General features: G+C 46.3%; 6 protein-coding genes across 9 annotated transcripts; 1 reads left to right on the top strand and 5 right to left on the bottom strand.

Annotated features, from left to right (window-relative positions):
* Nucleotides 1–1721: 1721 nt before the first annotated feature.
* Nucleotides 1722–7599, bottom strand: LOC110184069 (uncharacterized). Of its 2 annotated transcripts, none has more exons than XM_020952449.2 (3): nt 6781–7599; nt 3476–3617; nt 1722–3387 (listed from the first exon to the last, which is right to left on the bottom strand). In XM_020952449.2, the coding sequence occupies exons 1-3, from the start codon at nt 6819–6821 to the stop codon at nt 2707–2709; spliced, it is 864 nt and encodes a 287-aa protein (XP_020808108.1). In that variant the 5' UTR covers nt 6822–7599; the 3' UTR covers nt 1722–2706. The 2 variants fall into 2 exon arrangements, with proteins under 2 accessions (XP_020808108.1, XP_086693851.1); XM_086837725.1 differs by lacking the exon at nt 6781–7599 and adding an exon at nt 4035–6183.
* Nucleotides 7600–9941: 2342 nt separating this feature from the next.
* cGlr2 (cGAS-like receptor 2) lies at nt 9942–12785 on the bottom strand. 2 transcript variants are annotated; one of them, XM_020952417.2, is made up of 5 exons: nt 12364–12785; nt 10824–11563; nt 10560–10758; nt 10391–10495; nt 9942–10332 (listed from the first exon to the last, which is right to left on the bottom strand). In XM_020952417.2, the coding sequence occupies exons 1-4, from the start codon at nt 12560–12562 to the stop codon at nt 10413–10415; spliced, it is 1221 nt and encodes a 406-aa protein (XP_020808076.2). In that variant the 5' UTR covers nt 12563–12785; the 3' UTR covers nt 9942–10332; nt 10391–10412. The 2 variants fall into 2 exon arrangements, with proteins under 2 accessions (XP_020808076.2, XP_086693842.1); XM_086837716.1 differs by having other exon boundaries at nt 10050–10332; nt 10824–12397; nt 12457–12630.
* A 91-nt stretch (nt 12786–12876) lies between these two features.
* On the bottom strand, nt 12877–13933 carry RpL19 (ribosomal protein L19). Its single transcript, XM_020952416.2, has 3 exons — nt 13900–13933; nt 13537–13643; nt 12877–13467 (listed from the first exon to the last, which is right to left on the bottom strand). Exons 1-3 carry the CDS (start codon nt 13902–13904, stop codon nt 12968–12970), a joined length of 612 nt encoding a protein of 203 aa, XP_020808075.2. The 5' UTR covers nt 13905–13933; the 3' UTR covers nt 12877–12967.
* A 485-nt stretch (nt 13934–14418) lies between these two features.
* Nucleotides 14419–16049, top strand: LOC110184070 (m-AAA protease-interacting protein 1, mitochondrial). Of its 2 annotated transcripts, XR_015272793.1 has the most exons (3): nt 14422–15255; nt 15314–15545; nt 15610–16049. XR_015272793.1 is itself a non-coding variant. In XM_020952450.2 (2 exons), the coding sequence occupies exons 1-2, from the start codon at nt 14624–14626 to the stop codon at nt 15453–15455; spliced, it is 774 nt and encodes a 257-aa protein (XP_020808109.1). In that variant the 5' UTR covers nt 14419–14623; the 3' UTR covers nt 15456–15573. The 2 variants fall into 2 exon arrangements, 1 of the variants encoding a protein (XP_020808109.1); XM_020952450.2 differs by lacking the exon at nt 15610–16049 and having other exon boundaries at nt 14419–15255; nt 15314–15573.
* On the bottom strand, nt 15559–16526 carry Phk-3 (Pherokine 3). The gene is made up of 2 exons (XM_020952451.2): nt 16464–16526; nt 15559–16049 (listed from the first exon to the last, which is right to left on the bottom strand). Exon 2 carries the CDS (start codon nt 16031–16033, stop codon nt 15653–15655), a length of 381 nt encoding a protein of 126 aa, XP_020808110.1. The 5' UTR covers nt 16034–16049; nt 16464–16526; the 3' UTR covers nt 15559–15652.
* A 2462-nt stretch (nt 16527–18988) lies between these two features.
* LOC147642894 (scavenger receptor class B member 1) lies at nt 18989–22193 on the bottom strand. Its single transcript, XM_086837715.1, has 4 exons — nt 20274–22193; nt 19809–20211; nt 19479–19729; nt 18989–19397 (listed from the first exon to the last, which is right to left on the bottom strand). Exons 1-4 carry the CDS (start codon nt 20880–20882, stop codon nt 19113–19115), a joined length of 1548 nt encoding a protein of 515 aa, XP_086693841.1. The 5' UTR covers nt 20883–22193; the 3' UTR covers nt 18989–19112.
* Nucleotides 22194–22195: the final 2 nt, after the last annotated feature.

Below are 22195 nucleotides of genomic sequence, written 5' to 3'. Positions count from 1 at the left end.
CTTTTGATCTCGGCTCTGCTGGGATTATGTTAACTCCGATTAAGATTCTTCTTCTTCAGTCCAAGGTTCAGGTGGGGTCAATAAACGGAAGCAAACACAATGAACGAATGGCGGCGCGGCGGCGTTAGAGTATCGATCTTCGCTGAGTTATGATACTTCCGTCTATCTGCTCCGCCTCTGTCCGGGTTAAGGCGAACGCCAACAACAAGCGGAAGCCGAAAGCGAGCTAGAACCGTAAACAAGTTTTTTTGTTGGCTCGCAGCAGCCAATCCGCCGGGCCAAAATAAATGTACGAAATAGTTAACTGATACTGAAGCTGAGACTGGCGCTATTCGCCATCGACTTGATTCACTATACCCAAACCCCTCCCGCGATGCGGAAGCCTTAGGAGGGCGTTAATTGATGAGCAGAGAAGAGGGGAGAAGAGCCACACTGAAATCCCAGCCGGACTCGGATGTGAAATCCCTTCGCTGCACAATAGTGGGCCATGGTATGGTGCGGATGGAAGACCCTGGAAACCGCTCAAGTGAAGTCTGCCGATAAGCAAGAAACAAGTTCATGGCTTCTATTCAGAGTGCTCGCGATTCTCGTCGTCACCGCCAAGATAAGGCCACGTCCAAGAGCACACAAATAGCCAAAATAGAAACAGAAATAACCACTAACTAGCAGCTCAAGTGGCCGCGGCGGAAAGCACAATTAACTTGGCCCAGATACATGTACTTACCAGAATGGCCTGACATTCTGAAGCAGATTACCTCATTTCCCATAACCGCTTACCACATCTCAGCTCCCAGAAGATGTAATACTGTGGAAGGACTGCTCTCCATGCCGGGCACGAGTCCAAGAGCTGAAGAGCCCTCCGCCGCCACCCTGAACTTGAGCAGGAAATAGCAATCGCCATGAGTCAGGCGCATGATCGATAGTTTATTCACGGCCACAGGCTATGAATCGGCCGGGCGGGGAATTATTTTCTAATTGCAGCACTCCCCAGGTCTTAGGCAGACATTATCTATGGTGGGTGGCGATAAGGTTGCCTCACACCCCTTAGCCCGAGAGGGAAAAGTTTCCTCTGATTCTGCCTTTCCCTCAGAGGTTATTCCGAATCAAAATCAGCAGAGGAATAAAACTAGTGACTTTCCAGAACCCGTGGCACGCGTTCGCCCAAAATTAGTAGGCCGAGAAACTCGATAAGATAGGGCAGTTTTTGAATTGGACTTTTGGGGAGTGTTTAACTGGACGTCTTAGTTATGGCAAATGAAGGAAATAATAATCAGATAACGGCAATATATATTTATCCGAATACGTCAATTCTTTGTTTGTTTGCCAAGTGCAAGATAGAGGTGCAGGAATCGAAGTGTTTATCCAAAATAAGATTAGATTGAAGACCCTTTGCGTACGTTCCAAGACTACTTACTTTATTGAAAACAAGATACGATCACTAAAGGGGCCAAGCCAGTAGTTTTATTGGCCTCCGAATCCTTTACATCAGAGTGACGGGGTTCAGTTACCGGGCCTCTACTGTAATCTATATAGCACATTTACAATGGCCATTGCCATACGCCAAAGCCACCTTTCAACGAACGAATGGCCTTTGTACCCATCGCACGAGCCCCACAAAGTCGCAAGTCGACAAATTCAGCTTTGTCGGCACTTTCTTTCTTTATCGTTGCCAAGCCAAAAGAGAAGAAAAACATGAGCAGGTGGAATAAAATATACATATATATATTTTCTAAGTAAAATTTATTTATTTTGTATAAATAATTCTCTTTCGTAGCTCTTGCACAAGCGCTATCAACGTTAGTAATTTACAGTTTGCTCTGCGACAGCGACACACGGTGGGATGTCGTCCTGCGGATACAGGCTGACTGTCGGCGGGATCTGTGGGATCTGCGCCTGGCCCCGCCTCCAGAGGATCGATCAGCCCACCGAGTGACGCTGGAGGAGGAAATCAAACGAAACATAACGGCACAAATAGTTGGCTTAAACAATTACAATAACAATTGTGGAATATGTATATATACGTTTAGCATTACGAACTAAGAGTGGAGTGGGGGGCGGCGCCTGATACTCCCGTCGCCCCATACCGTTGCCATTGACCCCCACCCCCCTTGTGTGTGTGTGTGTGTTGTAATTTAGTTAGAAATTAGATTTCATGTACTTGTTGAACAGTGTGTTTGCTTGCAGTTCCCGTAGCTAGCTTCTATTTCCAATAAACAATATATATGTACGAGGGACTTTTGGGCTGTGGTTTAGTCTGTCTGTTTAGTCACATCGATTCCGAATTCCCCTTAAAACCCATAAGAGTGATTTAACGCAAAGGCTACCAATTTATACATTAGAACGAACATATTGTTGACTTGTTAATTTGTTGCTTTCGGCTTAGGCTGCTCCATCCACTACTAAACTAGCTATTATTCCTCATCTTCATCCTCAGTTATACATTTATACAATCGATCCTCATCGGCTGTCTTTCTTAGCACCCCCTCAAGTTACATATACATTAGCATATACATAGTAGATACAGATACGGATACGGATATAGTTACAGTTACAGTTAAAGAAAGACCTCACACTTGGTTTACTTGATACTAATGAGAGTAGAGACCCGCCCGCGACTATGGTATGAAGGAAGCTGCTATCTAATGGGAGCAGGTTTAGGGTTAGGGATTGAAGAATAGGAGAAAAGTATAGGAGAAGAGGGCCGTCCTAGACGGGCCCAATATCACTTTGGTATCTGGCGGTCAGGTAGTTGGCCGCCTCTGTCATTTGTTCCAGGCACTGGTACAGACCGTTCAGATGCCTCCGGCAGCGCTGTGCCAGCTCCGTGGCCTTGTCTCCGGAGGCCTGCTTCGACTTGGTAACATCCACGATGTCGCTACCGTCAGTGCTTTGCGCGTGGTCGCTCTTGTTGCCGTCCGATTCCAGGCCCGAGTCGTTCTCCTGCGAGATGTCCGAGTCCGAGTCGCTCATGTTGCTCACCGAATTGGTGGACATCATCGAGGCGGTGGAGGTTCGACGCACATGGCCCTTAATGCCGCTAGAAGCGCCTGTGCCTGTGACTGCAACGTTGCTTGTGCTGGACTCAGTCTTGCTCTCGCTGGGATTGCAATTCGAAGTGGAATTGGGGCTAGCATTGAGCAGCTGCTGCTGTTCACTCTGCTGTTGGTGCTGCTCGTCGTCCTCCTGGTTGGCCGTCCAGAGCAAATCTTTTTTCAGCGAGTTGAGCATGTTGTAGAGATTGAAGAGCTCGGAGGCGCTGAGGAAGTCTTGGACGTTCTTCGAGTGCGCTGCGCCCCGCTTGCCCTGGGCGCTGGAGCTCTGTGTCAGCTGGTTGGCGGTTGTGTCCTTGCCGATAGTGGCCGGGATGATGTCAGTGCTGTCGCCGATCTGCCGGAGAACAAGCAACACGCATGGGAGTGGCCATGGATAAGTATGAGTTGTAGGCTGCTTTTGCAAAAGGGTTTGCTCTACCAACCTGTCGATCCATGAGCCTGCATGGCACGAGTATGGTGTCGTCCATAATGTTGACAGTCTTCACAAACTTCTCCATCACGTTGACGATGCTGTCTTTGGAGAATTGCTGCTCATCGTGACGGGCGATGCGGCGCAGGCAGTTCCTGAAAGCAGAACACAATCAAAAGATGAGCTTGTGCTTGGGCTTTGCCTAGCTAGCGAACAGTAAATCAGTGGAGCGTGTGCATAGGGAAACCAGTTTGGGACAATAGACACATGATTGGGGACCGTGCCCCATCACATAACGCCAGGCCAGGCCAGGCCAGACCAGACCGGACCAGACACCAGCCGTTCGTTCTCCAGCGTCGTTAAGTCTACCGCGTTCAGACTTCCGCTACCCGAAGTCTTCTTTCTGCCCTGGGTGCGCCGCTGGCTGGCGGTCTTGCTGGTCAACGTGGCGTATGATAGATATGAATTGGTTTCTATGCAAATCAGCGATTCGCTGTCGTTGTCGCAAATTGAATTTGTATTTTTAACTTTGTATAAAATAGAAAACCTGTTGGTGGTATCTTCTTTTGTACCTGACAATGCTTGTGTGGCTCTTTAAGATTTCTATTTCGGTCTCGAAAGCCAATTTAACCCCCGCCACGTGCTGGACGCTTCCAGGTGGGCCCCCCTTGGGAGGAGCGTCCCAAGTAATAAGCGTTATACAATCCTTGCCGGTCTCATTAACGTTAATTTCACGATGAGACCGCGTAACATCGCCCCGGTCAAGCCCCATAAACATCAACAATTGACAGCCATTAACCCCCCGGAGCGAGAGCGTTTCATCCGAGCTGGAGGCCGAGGTTGGTATCTGGAACTGGTGCGGCCAAAGTCTAGAGGGCCAGTCTTGGCTTATCGCCGCCAGACGGCTCCCAGACGAACGGATCGCTGGAGGTTTCCCCGCCTCCCACTCAGTGCGCCCAGATTGTACCCAGATTGGGCAGCGCAGCTGATTCTACGTAGCCAGCCAGCCAGCCAGTGGGGAACCGCGTGATCACAGCTAGTTTGACAGAACCGAGCGCCGAGCGCACTGATAAATTTAGTTTTAGTGACTGCGCCATTTAAAGACCTCTAGCCTAGGGAGCCCCACCCCCGCCTGCCCCATTCCCCGCGGCAAACAAACTTAGACAATCTAGATATCGATGGCTGAAGTCTAAGAAAGGGGCCAGTCGGGTAGGGGTGGCCACGAGAGTGCCGCGTGCTCCGTGGGCTGCCTGCCGCTGGCTGCTCCGATGACCGACATCGTCTAGAACCACAGCTAGATGGGGATCTAGAGCGAGGGCGGCCAGTGGGGGCGTCTACTTTGTACGTGGTGGACGGGTGTCAAGGCTCTCTAGCCCACGGCCAGACGTCGTGGACGTCGGTACGTCGGTACGTCGCCGGAGATATTCCCATTGACTAATTACGCTAATTGCGGCGTTGAATTCCAATCGTGGAAATCACGGGCTCTGGGGGAGAACGCAGGAATGCAAAAGCAATTACCATCTTATCAACTATATTCGCTCGGACACTCGCAAATCGACACTCGACACTCGACACTCGACACTGGTTCATAATGGCACATAATAGAGATTGCCTGAGATTGCTGTCCCACGGAATTCTAGACGCTCAATCGCCTCACTTTACTTTCAATTATAGTTCATTATTTGCGCCAGCAAGTGCTGGGATAGATGGGTCTAATCAAGCGACGTTCGAATATTGGCCACGCGCCAGAGTGTCCACCATTGCTATTGACCTTTTGTGATGCGGGAAAACACACAAAAGAGTCACCATTGTCACCAGTTCTATCTTCCTACTGATCCCGCTTCCCGCTGCCCGCTCCCAAGAATCTAAACGCCACCAGCTGGGATAACACGCCACCCGCTGCCAGCCAATTCGAGGGCCTGACTATAGCACACCTGCACCTGCCTGCCCAGCCGCTCCCTCCTTCTAGCGACTGTGTGAGAATTGGGCTAAGCTTTGCCAGCGTCACGCGACATGCGCGAAAGAAGAAGAAGCGAAGGCGAGGCGGCAGCGGTGACGGGAGAAAGGTGATGTACTGCATACAACGCCGAAATCAGGCGATTATTATTTTCATTCAGCGGCAGCTGGCAAGCAGTGGGCAAGGGGTGGGTGGTTGGCTCATGTGGCAAGCGTAACTCGTAACTCTCTCTTTCACTTGCCGCCCTCTCTTTGTGTTTTCTCTTTCGCTGCCGCCGTGTGGCGTGATGTTTTCTATGGGAACTGTACGGAGTAATCTCCGCTCAGCTCCGCTCCTCATCGCTGCCCCTGTGCTCCTCTAACGGCAACCAGCTGAGCATGATGAATGAAAACGATGCTATGTGGCTGTGTGTCCGCTGTTTTGTGGTATTTCTCGTATTTGCAATGTTGGGCAATGGCGCATATACATATGTACATATCTACATACACATACCATACCTAAATACATGTGTATATTTTTTGAACCGAATTGACCAATATTTGGTTTGTGTTTCTGCCTTTAACTGTGTCCCCGCCTGACCTCCATAGCGCCTCCAGCCTAATCGATATTTGATACGCCCGCAAATTTGATATTCTACCTACTCTTTAACAGGGTTTCTTTGGTTTGTTGCCCGTTGCCCATTGGCGGCCACCCGAATATCGAGTCGTTCGCCGTTTGTCGTTCGCCCCGTTCAAGGCGACACCTGCGGCACCTCTGAGCGATGTGTGTGCGTCGCCAACTTGGGTGAATCAGAGGATTTCCAAGATTTAGCAGTCCCAAGGAGGCCGAATAAATAGTTATTGGTCACATATCAAACAAGCCAGCATAAACCGATATCTGACGATGAGTAATAGTGGCTGATAACTGGGCGATAGCGATGGATTCGCTCCTTATCGCTCTCATCCGAGAGCCGACTGTGATTTTTTGCCCCTGTTATTGGCTTAGGCGAAGCATTTGGGCAAACAAACAGACAACGCACACACACAGGTGTACAATATATAGCCGATTGTGTCATATCAGCGGACGGGACGGGACGGGACGGCTTGGCTGTTTCTTTCGTGTTTGAATGGCTGCCGAAAATCGTACGATAAATTTCTTGTATCTTGTTTTTTTTGTCGAAATGAAACGAAACTAAAGAGAAAACATAAGAGGGGTGCGGTTGGCTGGCATTTGAGACAGTACAGAGAGTCGAAATCAAAAGAGAGCGCACCAGAGTGAGAGGGAGGGATGGGGTGTGTGTGCCTTGTCCAATTTAGCATCGTTTTGATCAAATTGAACTTAAACGCTTCAACTAGCGAACTGGATTCGTGCTCGAGGCTTACCGACTTGTCTCCAGCTTGGTGAGGTCTGTGTATCCGCTCATGGTGGCCGAGTCTGGGTCTCCGGCTGTGTATTTGTGGCGATGATTCGCTGCTGCTGCTACTGCTACGGCCTGCTGACACCGCAGGTTATAATTGATATGAGAGATTTTTCTTCAGCGACCAACACACGCGCACTTTCACTGACTGGGCGACTGGCGTCTGGCTACTGGTAGGTTCTTTGCGGGATTACGAAATCTGGCTGCAGTCAGAGGTAGTTTGGATTGGCTTTGGACTCGAATTGGACTCGGCCTAGGTTTCTGTGTCGGATTAGTTGCTGCCCCGGCGGAATGGCTCTGCTAAGTGCGCTGCCTCCAAGAAGTCGCGGCCGTTTTATGCCAAAAATTTGCATGCACGCACTGAGCTCGTTGCGAGCTCGGTTCAATTAAAATATATGTACGAATTCTAAACAGTCTGCGCGCGTCCGCAGCCGATTTAAAATTTTAATTGCGACGACGACACGACCAAAGAGATTTTATTTTAAATTTCGGAGAGCGAGTTGCTTAAATAGTAGTGCTGTCAAAACATCGGAGCACTATCGATACTATCGATGTTCGGATATTGTCTTCAAAACATCGACTTTTCGCACTATCGATGGTTTCAAAAAAAATGTTGTTATTTTAATCTTACATTTTATTTGTTTGTTATCACAAATAAAAATACAAATAATAATGAATTATTTATCAGGCTTCAAATAATTTTTAAACATTAATATTAATTAATAAGTAAATCAAAAATTTAAATTATTTATCAAACATTAATCATAATAATAAAAGTAATCTTTTAATATAATTTATATTTATGTATTTATATCTATGTTTAATTCGTAAAATCATCAAGAAAATCGATAGTGGAAAACATAGATTTTTTTCCTCTATAAAATAGCTGAATATAATTCAATGGCACTATCGGGCATCGATGTTTGACACATCGATTTTAAACATTGATATACGGTCTCACGCAGAGCGTAAATTAAAAAATTTGAAATTAAAAGTAAATTATAAGGATATTTTCATTTTTTTTACTAGTCAAAGATACTGATTACTACTTATCATAGTTGCTTACTGGTCATAGATATTTACTGTTCAGAGTTACTTACTGCTTATAGATACTTACTGTTCAGAGTTACTTACTACTCATAGTTACTGGCTGCTCATAGTTACTTGCTGCTCATAGTCAATTACTGGTCATAGTTAACTACTGATCATAGTTCTATAAATCGTCCGATTGTTCCTATGGCAGCTATATATGTGTATATATATATAGTCAACCGATTCGCCATTCTTCGACTTATATACTAGTAAAATTATGAAGAAGAATAACTCCATAGTTTCAGTTAAATAGCTTAAATTTGTTCCAAAAAAAATCTCGCACATCTGTGCATAAAATTCCCAACTGGTTCTAACATCCCCGGAACGAAGTGACTTCTACCAGCCAGGTCCCAGATATGTGTTGTGTTACAAAAGTTGCAAGTCATTGTTTATTAGTGTTCAAAGTGAGTAACTGATCATACTTACTTACTGGTCATAGATACTTACTTATCATACTTACTTACTGGACATAGATACTTACTTGTCATAGATACTTACTGGTCATAGATACTTACTGTTCAGAGTTACTTACTACTCATAGTTACTGGCTGCTCATAGTCAATTACTGGTCATAGTTAACTACTGATCATAGTTCTATAAATCGTCCGATTGTTCCTATGGCAGCTATATATGTGTATATATATATAGTCCACCGATTCGCTATTCTTCGACATATACTAGTAAAATTATGAAGAAGAATAACTCCATAGTTTCAGTTAAATAGCTTAAATTTGTTCCAAAACAAATCTCGCACATCTGTGCATAAAATTCCCAACTGGTTCTAACATCCCCGGAACGAAGTGACTTCTACCAGCCAGGTCCCAGATATGTGTTGTGTTACAAAAGTTGCAAGTCATTGTTTATTAGTGTTCAAAGTTAGTAACTGAACATACATACTTACTGGTCATAGATACTTACTGGTTATAGATACTTAATGTTCATTGATACTTACTGATCAGAGTTACTTACTGGTCATAGATACTCACTGTTCAGAGTTACTTACTGCTCATTGTTAGTTACTGATCATAGTTGATTACTGATTAAAGATCTATAAATCGTCCGATTGTTCCTATGGCAGCTATATATATGTATATATATAGTCCACCGATTCGCCATGGTCCGATTTATATACGAGTAAAATTATATAGAAGCATAACTCCATAGTTTCATTCAAATAGCTTGCTCTTGAATTTGTTCCAAAACAAATCTCTCTCTGTACATATGATTCCCAACTGGTTCAAACATCCCCGGAACGAAGTGACTGCTGCCGGCCCAGTATCAGATATGTGTTGTGTTACAAAAGTTGCAAGTCATTGTTTATTTCTGTTCAAAGTTAGTAACTGATCATACATACTTACTAGTCAAAGATACTTACTGATCATAGTTACTTACTGATCATAGATACTTCCTGCTCTTAGTTACTTTAAGCTCATTGTTAATTACTGGTCATAGTTAATCACTGATCATAGTCCGATTGTTCGTATGGCATCTATATATATGTATAGTCCACAGGTTCGCTGTGAAAGAGTCATTTCCGACCCTATAAATCATATATATTCTTGATCAGCATAAACAGGCAAATCTTACTCAGCATGTAGGAAGATAATAAGTTTTTGACAATTTTTTCAATTTTTTATACATCGATAAAATTGACAAATATTTCATTTTTTTGAAATATTAAATGAAGTATGCAGATGTATAATCGAAATAAAAACTTGCATATGAAAGCTTTCCGAATTAAAATTAATGACCTTTTTGACTTCTTTATGCGTTTTTTAAACTTTGATAAAAAAAAAAATTATTTAAGAATGTAATAAAACCGTTTTAAAAAAGGAATTCTTATAAGTAATCAAAGATCTCGGAAGAGTTATTTAGCTTTCTTGTTATAAATACAATATTAATAGCACAGGAAACGCCTGTCCACATATTTCTTGGACCCATTGATCTGATCTGACCGGGCTCATTCCTGGATGTTTAATACATTTTAATACAAATCCCAAAGAATAAGACCAAATAATGAAGTTTTTTTCATAATTTAAAGTATAAGCACGGGTATGTTTAACCAACCAATTTATTTAGAAGTGTTTACTTGTTCGCTTCAAAATATAATTATCTCCATATACATTCACAGGCTCAAAGGAATTGTACATACATACATATACTGTTTAATGAACAAAGAGTGGGCACAAAGACCACCTGTACTATCATTTTATGCATAAAGTATTTTTAATATGTTTGTGATACACACATGTCCTGTTAGCAATTTTACATTTTTAAATGAAATTGGTTTTTTGGGATAGCTTGACAATATAGCTCTAGTTCCCTACTCCTTTCCAACTGGCCATTTTGCCAGGGTTCTTCTTCGGTGCATTTTGCAAGCGGAGCTGTAGCCTTTGATGGTGCGGAGCTTGCTCCTCGTTTAGGCCTGCGCAGCAATGGATTACTAAAGGTAACGACAATATACTCGACATAAAATAACTTACTGAAGGCATTCCGTAAGTCTTGTTATCGGAGCTGTAGTCTCTTGATGTCCTTTCGTTTAGGTATCCGCTGGGAGGCACGTACCGGAGTTCGCTCCTCCTTGTGGCCTGCACGCGGAAGGGAAGGAATAATTAAAGCAATGGCTCAGGCTTAAGACTAAGCAGTTCTTACTAAAAGCACGCAGAACGACGAGCGGAGAACCGCCCGTCTGGCTTCCATCCTGGCTTTCAAGCATTTCCGAGAACCCTTTGACACATCGGTACATCTCCGTCACCTGCTCTTGCGTCAGAAGGCCGAGCATGTTCAGCTCGGGATCCCAGTAGAAGGGAAGCCAGCCCAGGCGCAGACAATTCTTGAGTTCCTTGAACATCTGGGGAGGATGAAGAATGTAGTTAGAAATAGGGTTCAAGATCAATCCGACTTCGTCATACTTACATCGGTCAAAATGACTGTGAGTGGCTTGAGCCAGTAGTGTGGGGGTTCTTGCCTAATTTTCAAAAGAAACAAAGTTTTAATGTAGTAGCTCTTTAGGTTGCTTAAATTGGACTTTACATCGCGATATTTCTTAATCAGTTTTATCCCGTCCAAGCAATGGTTCATATTCTCGCCCCGAAGCATAAACTTCTCGGCCTCGTAAAAGGAGGACCGAAACGAGACCTGAGCTGTGGTCGTTTTCAGGGGCTTGGGAATCGCATCCCAGTGTGAAAGATTCGCGCGCCTAAAGTAGGTAAGCTGTTCGTCGGCTAAAACGTTCTGTTGGGCAGCCAGGCGGATGGCGGGCACATAGTCTACCGAGTATTCAAGATCCCGCCCCTCTACAACGATGGTGTGGGCCGGCCCACAGGTTTTGTACCGCAGTTTTATACCATTCATCTCCACGCGATTCGCGATCCGATCGAGGGCGCGACTAAAGAGGCTCTGCAGCCAGCTCTGCAACAGGTCCACGGCGAGATAGTTATTCAAAACGAGAGAAAGGAGCAGTTTCCGGATGCTCTGACGATCCGCGCGGGGATCGTCCTTAAGGAGTTCTAGCACGTGCGTCATATCGAGTAAAACGTTTCCCGGCATTGTTGAATCTCGCGTCACGACGATACTCTCGTAGTACGGTATTAGCAGCTTAAATACTAAATCGAATTCGTTGGGCTTCGCGATCTTTAACAAATCTCCAGAGCTGCCTGCGAATATTGACGGATATTGACTACGACTTAAGTAACGAGCGGATAACGCGGCGCGAAATGAACGGATATCGAATGGGTAGGGAACGGCGCGGGGCAGGATGTCGAGTTACGCGATAAGGACGGACATGATGACACGACACGCGTTTTATATATTTATATATTCTTGATCAGCATCAACAGCTGAGTCGATCTAGCCATGTCTGCAGGAAAACAAATATTTTTCTAACATTCTCCAAATTTTATAAGGGATTACATCGTTAAAATGACAAATGATTTAGATTTTTAAATTTAATACGCAGATTTTCTAATCTAATAAAAACTAGCACATTAAAGTTTTCCGGTTGGAAAATAATACATTTTTGGCTTAGTTAGCAGGACCTCGTGGTGATACTGATCATGTATATGTATTGTACTTTATCAGACGTCTCGTTGAATAAATGTAATACTTGGTCAAAGAAAGTCCTACATTCTCAGTGCTTAAATAATCATTATATATTTATCTGTGTTTAACCTTAAGAGTAGGCACTAAACTATACTATAATTCGATAATGTCAAATTTACTTTTAAGACCTTGTTTTTTCCTTTCGATGCACTAGCTTATTATTAGAAATGACGTTAGATGGGACTACAAGAGTACTTGAATTTACGAGCGTCTTATCAACATTACTTTTATTGTTAATTGTTTTATAACAAAATGACTCATGTGGTGGGGGAGGCGGGTTAGGGAAAATGTATAAGGTTTCCGTTGCCAGTTCCTCTGGGGAGTATTTACTGGCGCCTGCACGGCAGACACATACCTTCCAAACTTAATTCCACGATGAGGCTGTTAAGCTGCGGACATTTTCTCAGTTCTTTGAATATTTTAGAAGATAGCTCTTCGAAGTGCTTACCATATACTTCGCTCTCCCGCCTCGGGATGGCTATATACTTACTTAATACAGTCTGAATCAAGTCCTCAGAACTCAATTTACCAATTTTACTAATTACCTTGGTCATTGCTAATGTGTTGTTTAATAGGTTGAAAAAGTGCAACTGATCGACAAAAAGACAGAAATAATATATTTAAGAGCTTAAAGTATGACCGTCTCCGAAAGCTTTTCCAGATAATGGAACAGCTGGAGCAGTCATTTTCTCTTCAAGACCAACATAAGTCTTATTAAAGCTAAAAGGGAGGAAGAACCGAATTGTACAGAATACATGTAAAATAAACATTTCTACAATTCGACCAAGAAATCGTTTTAGAGGTTCAACTTACCACAATTCGGCACCATTAAGCGGAATAATGATCGTTTCACGTTTGTACAAAATCATTTCGGCCAAACTAAAGTTTTGTTTTATTCAGTTGATAAACAAGTACTATCAATATTGTGTGCCCCGCCCGACCAGCGCGGCCTGGACTTCTTAGTGACCCGCGGTGGCAGCCTTGGCAGCGATCTCGTCCTCCTTGGCATGCAGAGCGATGAGCTCCTGCTTCTTGGTGGCGATGCGCTCCTCGCGGCGCTTGCGTGCCTCGCGCACCTTCTGTCGGCGGGCCTCGGCCTGGTCAGCCAGCATCTTGCTGCGCTGCTTCTCGGCCTTCTTCTTGTGGATGTACTCCATCAGGACACGCTTGTTCTTGAACACATTACCCTTGCACTTCATGTACAGGTCGTGGTACAAGTGCCGGTCGATCTTCTTACTGTCGCGGTACTTCTTCAGCAGACGACGCAGAACGCGCTGGCGCTGCATCCACAGCAACTTGGTGGGCATACGGGCGTTCGCCGTACCCTTGCGCTTACCGAATCCGCAGTGGCGTCCCTTCCGACGCGCCTCGGTGTTCTTGCGCACCCTGTAGCGGGAGTGGACCACGACGGGCTTCTTGATGATCAGACCATCCTTGATCAGCTTGCGAATGTTCTGGCCTGCAAATAGAAGACGGAAGGAGAGGTCAGTTCACAGCTCACAGTTAACAACCCGACAGCTCTACTTACGCGAGTTTGTGTTGGCGATCTCGTTGATCTCATTGGGGTCCAACCAGACCTTCTTCTTGCCGCATCGCAGTACGGAGGCTGCGAGCCTCTTCTGGAGTTTAAGAGAACTGAAAGACACAAGGAATTTGTTAGTCGCAAGTCGCAAATCCGAGCAGCGTGTTGGGTGCCAGTGGCAGTGTCCATATCTGTGTGCGTGTAGGTGTGCGGCGCACGTTTGGCAATTTTACAATTCCCGCGTCGAACCTGAATTATCCGCAGTCTCTTCATAGCACACAACGTCGCCGCCTTGTGTCCGCACACACTGCACATATATTGGCACCGCAAAGCAGCCATTTCCCGCATATTTACGAAACTCAAATATACCTCATGCTGTCGAATCCTCGTCGTGAAAAGAAAGAAAAATTTGACAGGCGGAAGTAGCGAGCTGTCAAAATATCGATTGGGCTATCGATAGTGCTGATGGTTCAGCTCTAGCCGGCAACATCGATTATTTTTAAGCTGCTGTTAAAAATATACTTTTTAGTTTTTATACGCTTGCAGGGAATTGTAAATTCTTCGAAAATCGGAACAATTTCTCCTACAAGCAAAGAAATAATTTTCTACAATAAACTACAGCTGAAAAAACAACGATGTTCCTTCCGATACTATCGGTGTTGACAAAAATTATTTTTAATTTTTTAAATCTTTACTTACACTCAAAGTAGGCATGAAAACTCGTGGAGCTAGTTCTTTTTAAAAATTTTCTCAAAAAACAGGTGAATACATTATTTTATGGTAGTGGAACTCACTCTCAATAAGAACGTAATCAAAGAACGTTACGTTATCAAAACGTAATCTTTTACGTAATGTTTGAGATAGCAAAAACATCGATGGTTAATAAATGCTATGTATATAAATATGTTCATCGATTTAAAAGCCCGAAGGGTATGAAAGCTTTGGCTTTTTTAAATTATTTTGGTCCCAAGAGTTCATCTTTTGCAAACAGGTGGTATTTTTGCAAGATCTAGCGGCGGCCACACTGCTCTGCTCTGCAATAACAACATAATAATTTTAAGCTATTTGCGCTGCGAAAAGTGCAATTTACGCAATGCAGCACACGCTCAGACGTTGCCTGGGCATGGCCCGGGTGCCCCTGCTGCGCCTCCACCCCAGTGCCACAGTCGTTGCGACCACTAAACTGGAACCGGCGACGATTCCAAGGCGCAATTTAGCCTCGGTGCCGCAGGAACAGAACAAAAAGGAGCAGGACGCCAGGGAGAGTCCCAATCGCCTTCCCCGCCTAATGGACTTTCCTGAAATCGTATGGCCCTCGGCCCTGAACTCGCTCAAGAATTGGATCACGATCCAGTTCATCATCCGGCCTTATTTCGACAGTGAGTTCCAGCTAAAGGACTTCATATATGGCGCCAAGCAGGCCCTGCAGGTGGTGTCCTCAAGACTGATGGGCGGCGACCTAGACTCGTTGGAAAAGCTAGTCTCGCCCGAAGCGATCGCGGAACTGAGACCCGTAATACAAAAGCTCTCGATGACCCAGCGGCGCCAGCTGGAGATCAGAGAGAGCGACATCTACCTCAGCTTCCCCTACCAGGTGGGCATCATGTTCGACGAGGCGAACGACAAGCTGCAGAAGCGCTTTGTCGAGATCACCATGGTCTTTCATGTGATGCGCGGGCTCTCCGAGATGCGGGAACGCGGCGAGGAGATTCCCTGGAACATGGGGTGAGTTGGGAACCGAACTCGTCTTGCAAAATGCCCCCTCACCTCTGCTATCTTGCAGCACTCTGCCCGAGTACCAAGACAAGGTGTTCATCTGCAACTACCGCTTCATCAAGGAATTCACCGCCGGGCAGCAGTCTGACTGGACCATCAACGTGGCCAACCAGTTCCGGGCCATCGACCTGATCAATGAGACCAAATAGCACATGCTCCCGCCACCCTAGCCACCATCCTAGCATTCTACTATCCGATATTAGATGGTCCTTCCACCCTCGCCTTCGTTGGAATAAAAAGTTCGTTGCCGCATTTAGGTATAAAAAACGATGAACTTTACTGTGGATCTCGAATTTAAATTAGGTTCATGGTGTAATGAGGGCATGGAGCGGTTTATGCTTAGTGCTTAGTGCTGCTTCTTGGACGCGGCCTCGTGCTTGGACCTGTAGACGCCCTGGGGATCGTACTTCTCGAGCAGCAGCTTCCACTCGCCGGCTCTTTGGGAACGCAGGAAGTTGATCACCTTCTGGGAGTTGCGGCGCTGGACTTCAGTGCACTTGGAGCAGTCCGACTGCAGAGCGTCGGGCAGCAAGCGCTTCAGCTCGCGGCCCTCGGGCGTGCACGGACCTTTCTCCATCAGGCACTTGAGGTAGTTGTTCAGGACCCGGCTGTTGCCCAGTACCTCGTCCACGTTAACGTTGTCAAACTTGTTGGTGTACTGCTTCTCAGGAGCGGCGGCCGCCAGACCGGCAATCACGCATAACACGATGGCTAGTGAAGCTTTCATCTTGACGTGGGATAAGCTACAAAGAGAGAGGCGAGAGTTAGAAATGTTGACGCCAAGGAGAATGCTGGGATGCTGCTGCAGCGGTTGCGGGGAGGCAGTTGGCGTCGCTGCGTCTCGGTTTCGTTCAGCAGAATCATCCGAGGTGAGTGCTGCTCTGAGCCGCGCTGCCCACTTTGTCGTCATGCATTATTAATGTGCCTTGGCATATATATCGCATATGCATACTAATTGGCGTTCGTTTGGATTCCATATTTTACAAAGAAGATTTCACAATTCCCATTCGGAGTCCACGACCACGTCGCCTTATCCGATTTCGACTTCTATATGGCTCGCTCGGGATTTACGCAATCGGTGGTTTAGCGCGTAGAGCTACTCTCGGGATTCCTGATTTGATTTTGATTTCCTTTTGGCTTTGGCAGCAGCTACTCACTTCTCTTCCGGACCTTTTCGGGCAAACGCTATTGATGAAGTTGTGGGGCGTATGAAGGCACAGCTTGGATTGCGAGCAGATAGCCTGGTCGCCTGGCTTATATACCAGGAGCTTTAGCAGCGCTTACCCTCTAGCTCTTTGGGAAGCTTTCGCAGGCAGGCAGCGGCGGCAACGAGGCTTCGGCCGAACCGGATTTCGGATTTCGGTGACTGACTTAAGGTTTTGTGTATTTTTTTTCTGCTGAATTTCGGCAAGTCCAAAGGCGGGCCAGCGGTCCAAAGGGTGGAATGGAAATGAACGGAATGGGAGTTTTATGATATCACAGATCCATCTCCACTCACACCCCGCCCGCCAGGTTTGTTTATTCGCTCACGTACGGAATTAGTAGGAAAAGCCATTGACGTACGTGAAAATTGAAATTTACATGTTGATTTTGGCCACTTGGGACTGGGACGGGACGGAGCTTGAAGCTCGGTTTCCTACTCTTTAACGATCGCATTTGTGGCGACTTGTCGTGTCGTGGTAGTTGCCGCTGTGTTGTAATCACTTTTATGCATTTCCATTTCCCTTTTAATTATCTCTCTCGCTGGCTCTTGGAAGCGCACGCACCAGTCTAGACTCAACCAGATTTCGAAAGCTCTTCGACGCGGCTCGGGTTGGCTCGGCTTGTCTTGTTTTGTTTTGGTTTTGTTTGGCTGCAACCGCAGCCTGATCGATTCCCACTGGCCTGGGCTTGGGCTTGGGTCTGAGCCATGGGGATTTACCACAGCCCCGGTCCCGGCCCCGGCCCCACCGTTCCCCAGTCTGGTGGACAGCGCAGCGTGACTCTGGGTTTTTCGGCCAGCCTTACTCGGAGCCGAAGCAGAGCCATCGCCATTCTGTGCAAATGCCAGCTAATGGAGCCAGCCCCAGTTCGCACTGATAATTCTAGCTAGCTCTGGTGGGGGCAACAATAAGTGGCCATAAAACCAAAAATACGAAAATACACTTCATACCCTCGAATAATTATGAGCAGTCGCGCTTTAACGACTGTCTCTTGACGCGGCCGATTCTACGGATCATCGTGCGGACGCCTCTCAGACCTGGGGGTCTCCGAGATCTCAAAGGTCTCGGAGGTCTAGGAAGGGGTCAATAAATCACCTGCGTTGTGACATAACACTCGTGCCAATTAAACAAACAACTTTCGGTCCGAACGCCCCGGTGATTAACATGCGAATTGGGGCATCCTTAGCCCCAGGTATCGCATCGATTTATGCAAATCGAGAGTGCTCCGCGCTGCTGGAAAGGAAAAAAACTCCCTGCTTACTGAGAGGGAGTAACGAGGAGGAGAGGAAGGGTTGCTTACCTTGAAGCCGGCCAGGGCATCAGCTCCAGCTCCGGGGAGAGATCATGCGACATGTGCAAGTTCAGGTTCAGGAAGGAGAGGCGAGCAAGGTGAAATAAAGTAAACAAACCGCAAAGTACACAATGGCGACGATGGCGGCTGCGGCTCAAGAAATACTAATAATGATTAAGAAAGGAAGCTAACTTTGGAACGCCGAAGATTGTATACCTTTGCAGTTAGCCACACGATCATTGGGTTTGAATAGGCAATTGGTTATAACTATGCCAAAAATGCATTAATTTCAATGCGGAAAGCTGTCCCATTCTAGTTTTTAATAGGCTTATAAATCTGCATACTTCATGTAAAATATAAAAAAAAATTACAATTTTTGCCAATTTTAACGATGTAACCTCTTACAATTCTTATTGAAAAAATTGGCAAAATTGTATTATCTTTCCTACATGCCTAAAAAAATTTGCCTGTTGATGCTGATCAAGAATATATATATGTAGTTTATAGAGTCCGAAATGACTCCTTCGCAGCGATAGAAGCTTTTCACTATAACTATAATACCATTTGTTGAGCCCATGTTATTTATATTTTTATAAGACAATTTGTTTTAACAAATCAAAATTTAAAAATCTCATAACTTTGCCAAAAAAGCATTAATTTTAATTCGGAAAGCAGTCCCATGCTTGTTTTTATTAGGCTAATAAATCTGCATACTTCATTTTAAATGTAAAAAGAAAAAAGAAAATGTTTGCCAATTTTTGACAATTTTATCGATGTAGCCCCTTGTAAACTTTTGAAAAATTTCAAAAAATTCATTTTCCCCCAGACATGGCTAGATCGGCTCAGCTGTTGATGCTGATCAAGAATATATATGATTTATGGGGTCGAAAATGACTCCTTCACAGCATTACAAGCTTATGACTAAAAAACGAATACCCTGTAAGGGTATAATAATTAATGTACGGTTTAAAAAAACGCAAAATACAAATAAATCTTCGGCCAGTACGTGCCCAAGTTTTCATTGTCAAGCCTCAGAGCGAGGCGAATCAAACGAGAGCCGCGACCTCAAACCGATGCCGAATTGTCAACAAAGGGAGGGCCGACAGACGGCGGTCAGAGCTGGCTGGAAGCTGGGAAGCTGGGAAGCGTGGAAGCGGCTGACAGATAAGGTGAAATGAGGCACATTCAATTTTAACTTAATCGGTATATTATGTAACTGCCAACTACTGATAATTGCATCGGAGTGGCACCTTTAGCCTAGCCTAAGTCTTGTATAAACATATATACACGCGGGTCTAGTCCGGGAGTAGACACTACTTGACAGCCAGATCGGAGAGCTGGCCGGGGAGGGCATGTTGCGCAAGGGCTGCGTTCGGCTGGAACCTTGTCTCCAGCATCATGTTCCGTGTTCCGCCGCCGCACACCTTGCGATAGAGGTCGACGTAACCTAGGTCGCCGCAAGCCACTCTGATCGCCTTCAGGACGCTCCACACGGCCAGCAGCAGAAAGAAGCCCATGCAGTAGGGCTGCATGTGCTGCACCACGTTCACGTTGATCCACATCAGGGCCAGCACTAAGAAAGGCAGCTCGCCCATTTCCTGGGGAGATAAAGAGATAGATGCAGCGTCAGGATCTGGGAGAAATCCCTGGGGAAGCGGAAGCGGGGTTGAGGTACTTACAAACTCGTACCAGAAACTGGGCACCATCATGTTGCTGTACTTTTTCAGACGCCGGCTGAAGCGGCTGAGGTCAGGAATGGGAATGTTCGATTGGAAGCGGTACTTCTCCGTGATCGGTATGCCCGTGATCGGCTCCAGGAGTACGTAGGGTTGGTGGTCCTCGGCGTTGGGCGTGTATCCCTCGTAGTGCTCGCTCCAGTTGTAGCTCGTTCCGTAGAAGTGTGGCATTGAGAAAGCAGATGGGGCATCGTCTTTAAGGAGAGAGAGAGTGACAGAGGTTGGAGTTTTAACCTTATTTGGGACAGTGCGGGGCATCCCCAGGATACGCACTTATCACACACTTGGAGACGTCAAACATGCCATCGTACAGCTTGTAGGCGTAGGTGGTGTCCAGGCACTTCGGTGGCTTCTGGAGAGCCTCGAGCAGCGTGTAGCGGTATGTGTTGAGGCCGCTGTAGATCTCCTGGCCTCGGTAGGTGAGAGGGAGCACTCGGCACGATTCGATGGCGACGACGTCGAGCGGCGTGTCCGGCTCGACAAATGGCGGATAGAGGGAGTTGTCAAGGGCGCCAGTCACGTTGTAAGGACACTCTTCACTCTCATAGCGGTAACTGTTCGAGCCTTGCTCCTTGATGATCACCGCGTCGTTCAGGGTTTCAATGCGAAAGAAGTTCTCGATACCGCTATCCGGGCCGATATTCACCGTGTATTCCTCCTTCTTGTCTTTGAGAGCCTATAGGAATACCCTAGGGATGACCAAAGGCTTCCGGAAAGAGGGTTACCCGAAACACTTACGTTGTGCAGCACCCCGACATTGGCGGCCATGTTGGACACTCTGGCGAGTCCCTGGAGCAGAGGTCGGGTGAACTCCCAGAGGAAGTAGTAAATGGAGTTGGTCAGGAACTCGTCCTCGCTCGCAAAGACGGCGTCGAAGCCGAGAGCCGAAAGGGGGGCCTGGTGCTTGAGCTTCGCCGCAGCCCCAAGCAGCACGTTGTTGGTGGACGTGATGGTCCAGTTGAGCACATCTGGAGCCACACTTTCTTCCGGCAGGAACTCCACAATGCGATAGCGGTGTTTGCTGTACTTCACGTGTGTCGCGTTGCGTTCCAGGATGTCGTTGTAGCCTACAATGTTGTAGGTGATGGGACCTATCTCCTGCACCTTCAGCCTCGTGTCGTGGCCAGCGAGGAACGCCTCGGCGTTGGTCACGTTGAAGACGTAGTTCTTTAGCTTGCCGAACGGGGAGTTGATCCAGCTGTCCATGGTGGGCATTTCCTGGCGGAAGCGCACATGCTCTCTGGCCACCAGCACACGGTAGTCTGCACTAAGCGACGCCACAAACAGATAGATGCTGCCTGCTGCAAGGAGCAGGCAGAGCAGTATCTTCAGCCACCGAAGCATCATGTTGCGGCTCAGGCTTAGTCTTGGGACGGATAAACTGGGACGGAGACTCGGAACTGGACGCAGGCTGAGCCAAGACTGAAACGCGTCTGATTGGGAGAAAACACGCGATCCGTTTAAGTCTAGTTCCAAATGCTTTCGGCAATTGTTTTACAATCACTTATCACCACCAGCCTCCAGCCTCCAGCCTTCGCCCCGCCTGCTCCTCCTCGTCCGACTGCTCTCGGGATTGGAACGGAATGAAAACAAAGTGTATAAAATCAAATAGCGGAAAGGCTATCAGTAAGCTGGGCCGAGAGTTTATTCTGGTTTCCCCCTGGGGCCGTCTGTGTGAATAGCGGAGATTATGACGCACCTCTGACCCGAGCATAGGAATGACGCTTATCTTGGTCCGAATGTATGCTACCATGTTTCCACAATGGCCTCGACGGGCGGAGGATTCCTCCTCAGGATTCCAGTGAACTCTCTCTGGAACTCAGCACAGTGTATTCGCTCAGCAGACCCCCTCGGGTGGGGCCACGCCAGCCTTGGACGGGAGCAGGTGTGGATGGCCTGGTCCCTGGTCTTGTGGTCCCAGAGGTTGTACCTTATCAGCCACAGACTGTCCCGGCCGGCAGGCTTATCAGTGCTGCGGTCAGCCGACCGTGCAACTAAACAAATGACTCGCCATAAAAAGTCTGGCTCTGGGTCTGGCTTCAGCAGGGGCGGACTCGATCTCGTCCAGCGCACTGATATGCAGCCTGGAGTCTCTCGTATCAATAGACAGCTTAATGGCCATGCTGCTAAAATCCGGTCTGGCCCAAGTTTGAGATGAGGCATTAAAATAGCTTCAAATTCGAAAATACTAGAATTAGGCCTAATGATAACGCCCACCGGTGTTGTTGGTAATACCTATCTATTCTAATCACTGTCTTACTTTGCATGGCTTGTGACACCTGTGGTAGCCTGGGAAAGCCGAGAGCTCGGAACTGATAAAAGTTGTAACTAAATAATAATAATCTCTAGGTTCTACCTATATAGCATACGTTTGGGGATCGCTTATAAAGTTATTCAAATAACATAATGTAGCATCATACATTTATAAAAAAAATATATAAATGATTAACAAACTACAAAAGAACTTCCCGTAGTCAGGTAAATTTCAATATAGCTCTGAATCCAGTTGACTCGGTTTGAGACAATATATATAATAATTATAATATTGAAAGCTGTTGCATTGTTAAACAATAAAAAGGCACAGCGAAGCTGCCTGCCATTAGCGTCGCATGTTTCCTTTGGCAATCATTATAGCATAGAAATCCAAAAAAGATTTGGCC

The sequence above is a fragment of the Drosophila serrata genome, unplaced genomic scaffold, assembly GCF_035046125.1.
Source record: "Drosophila serrata isolate PLE 108 unplaced genomic scaffold, ASM3504612v1 contig_334, whole genome shotgun sequence".
Classification (NCBI taxonomy): Eukaryota; Metazoa; Arthropoda; class Insecta; order Diptera; family Drosophilidae; genus Drosophila; species Drosophila serrata.
This window is presented reverse-complemented; position numbering and strand designations above follow the sequence as displayed.